The 1,535-nt window shown below is 61.8% G+C and overlaps 1 protein-coding gene across 1 annotated transcript; it reads right to left on the bottom strand.

The window, feature by feature from the left end:
- Positions 1-680: 680 nt before the first annotated feature.
- Positions 681-1,408, bottom strand: LOC112123826 (ras-related protein R-Ras-like; the record flags this gene model as incomplete). Its single annotated transcript, XM_024222403.2, has 2 exons — positions 681-781; positions 1,178-1,408. Coding segments are annotated over 2 exons (319 nt in total), but the record flags the coding sequence as incomplete, so codon positions are not given.
- Between the last annotated feature and the right edge of the window lie 127 nt (positions 1,409-1,535).

Below are 1,535 nucleotides of genomic sequence, written 5' to 3' on the forward strand. Positions count from 1 at the left end.
CCCCCCCCATCCCCTTGGGAGGGAGACGAGCTGTGCCCCCGCCCCCAAAGCAGTGCAGAGAAATAGCAGTGAGGTAACTAGCCATGTTTATACAGACACCCCCCCAGCCCCAATCCTCGTGCAGGATCGGGCTACAGAATGCAGCGTGCCCCCCACCCCGGACGCCGGGGTCCCCTCTCCCAATAAAGCTTTGTTTTGCGTAGAAAAGACCAACCTTTCGGAAGGGGCCCCACCCTTTGGGGGCCCCTCCCCCCTCCTTGCGGAGGGGGGGGCAGCACCTCCACCACCCACGGTACCTTAAGGGGAGTCTCACATTTCTCCTTTCCCCAACTGAAAGGGGGCCTGGCTTTGTGCCCCCACCCCCGTACAATGGTGGGGGGCAAAGTGCCCACAGGGGGGCACTTGGACTGAGACCCCACAAACTCTCCAGCCACAGGCTGTCTGTCATGGGGCCCCCACCCTGCCACCCCACATCTTTGAGGGGAGCTGCTACCCCCTGACCCCATAATGCAGGGTGACCACTGCCCAACCCCTACAGACCAGGGGGGAACCACCCCCTTTCTCTGTCCCCCAAAATATCACCTGGGCTCCCCATCCTCTGCCTCCCCTATTTATAGATATGTACAAACACTGATGGACTATACCGCCCCTCCCCCCATCTTGCACAGCTGGGTGAGTGTTGGGGGGCCCCCATCACAGGATGCAGCAGGGGCAGCCATTGGACTCTTTAGTTGTGGGGTGCACAGTAGGAGCAGGGGGGGTTTCCAGCTCCTGGAACCTCCTGCAAGAGAGAAGGGGGGAGACACTTAGGAACGGAGCCCAAACTGGGGGCGGTGCCCCTTCTGGGGGTACTGGGAGGGGAACTGCTGTTTTGGGGGTATCCCTGAGGGAGTCAAACCCCATGTTACCACAATAGGGGACATGCCCCATTGCGGGGGGGGGGGGCTGATGGTTCCCCAGGGAATTCACTGAGAGTTAAGGGGGGGCGTCAGGGGGACTGAACCCCCGTTTGGAGGGATCTCACAGGAAGTTTGGTAGGAATCTACCCCCATGGGGGTGGGGGGGACAACCCTGGGGGGGAAATATCACCCCACAGTGTGGGTCTCCCTGGCGAGACATCCTGCAGCGCACTCTCCCCTATTTTATCGGGTGCCTTGGTCAGAGCCGCCCCCCATACCTGATGGCTCGGACGACCTCATGGAAGGACTCGTCTACGTTGAGGCGGATCTTGGCCGAGGCTTCCATGTAGGGGATGTGATTCTCCTGGGCGAAGGCCAGCGCCTCCTCCTTGGGCACCTGGAGGGGGAGGATTACAAGCAGGTCCTCGATCCATTCGGCTGGTGGGAGCGGGGGACAAGCTGGGCACCTCTCAAAGCCCCAGGGCAGTCGGGGGACCCAGGCATCCGGGCTTCAGAAAGCCCATGCCATGAGAGACAGCAGCACTTCCTGTCTGGGCACCGTCCAAGATGGCCGCTGACAGAGCGCGAGTGGCCCATGGGGCGGCACTTCCTGTCTGGGCACCGTCCAAGATGGCC

This window comes from Terrapene carolina, unplaced genomic scaffold (assembly GCF_002925995.2).
Source record: "Terrapene carolina triunguis isolate 2854851 unplaced genomic scaffold, T_m_triunguis-2.0 Scaffold24137, whole genome shotgun sequence".
Classification (NCBI taxonomy): Eukaryota; Metazoa; Chordata; order Testudines; family Emydidae; genus Terrapene; species Terrapene triunguis.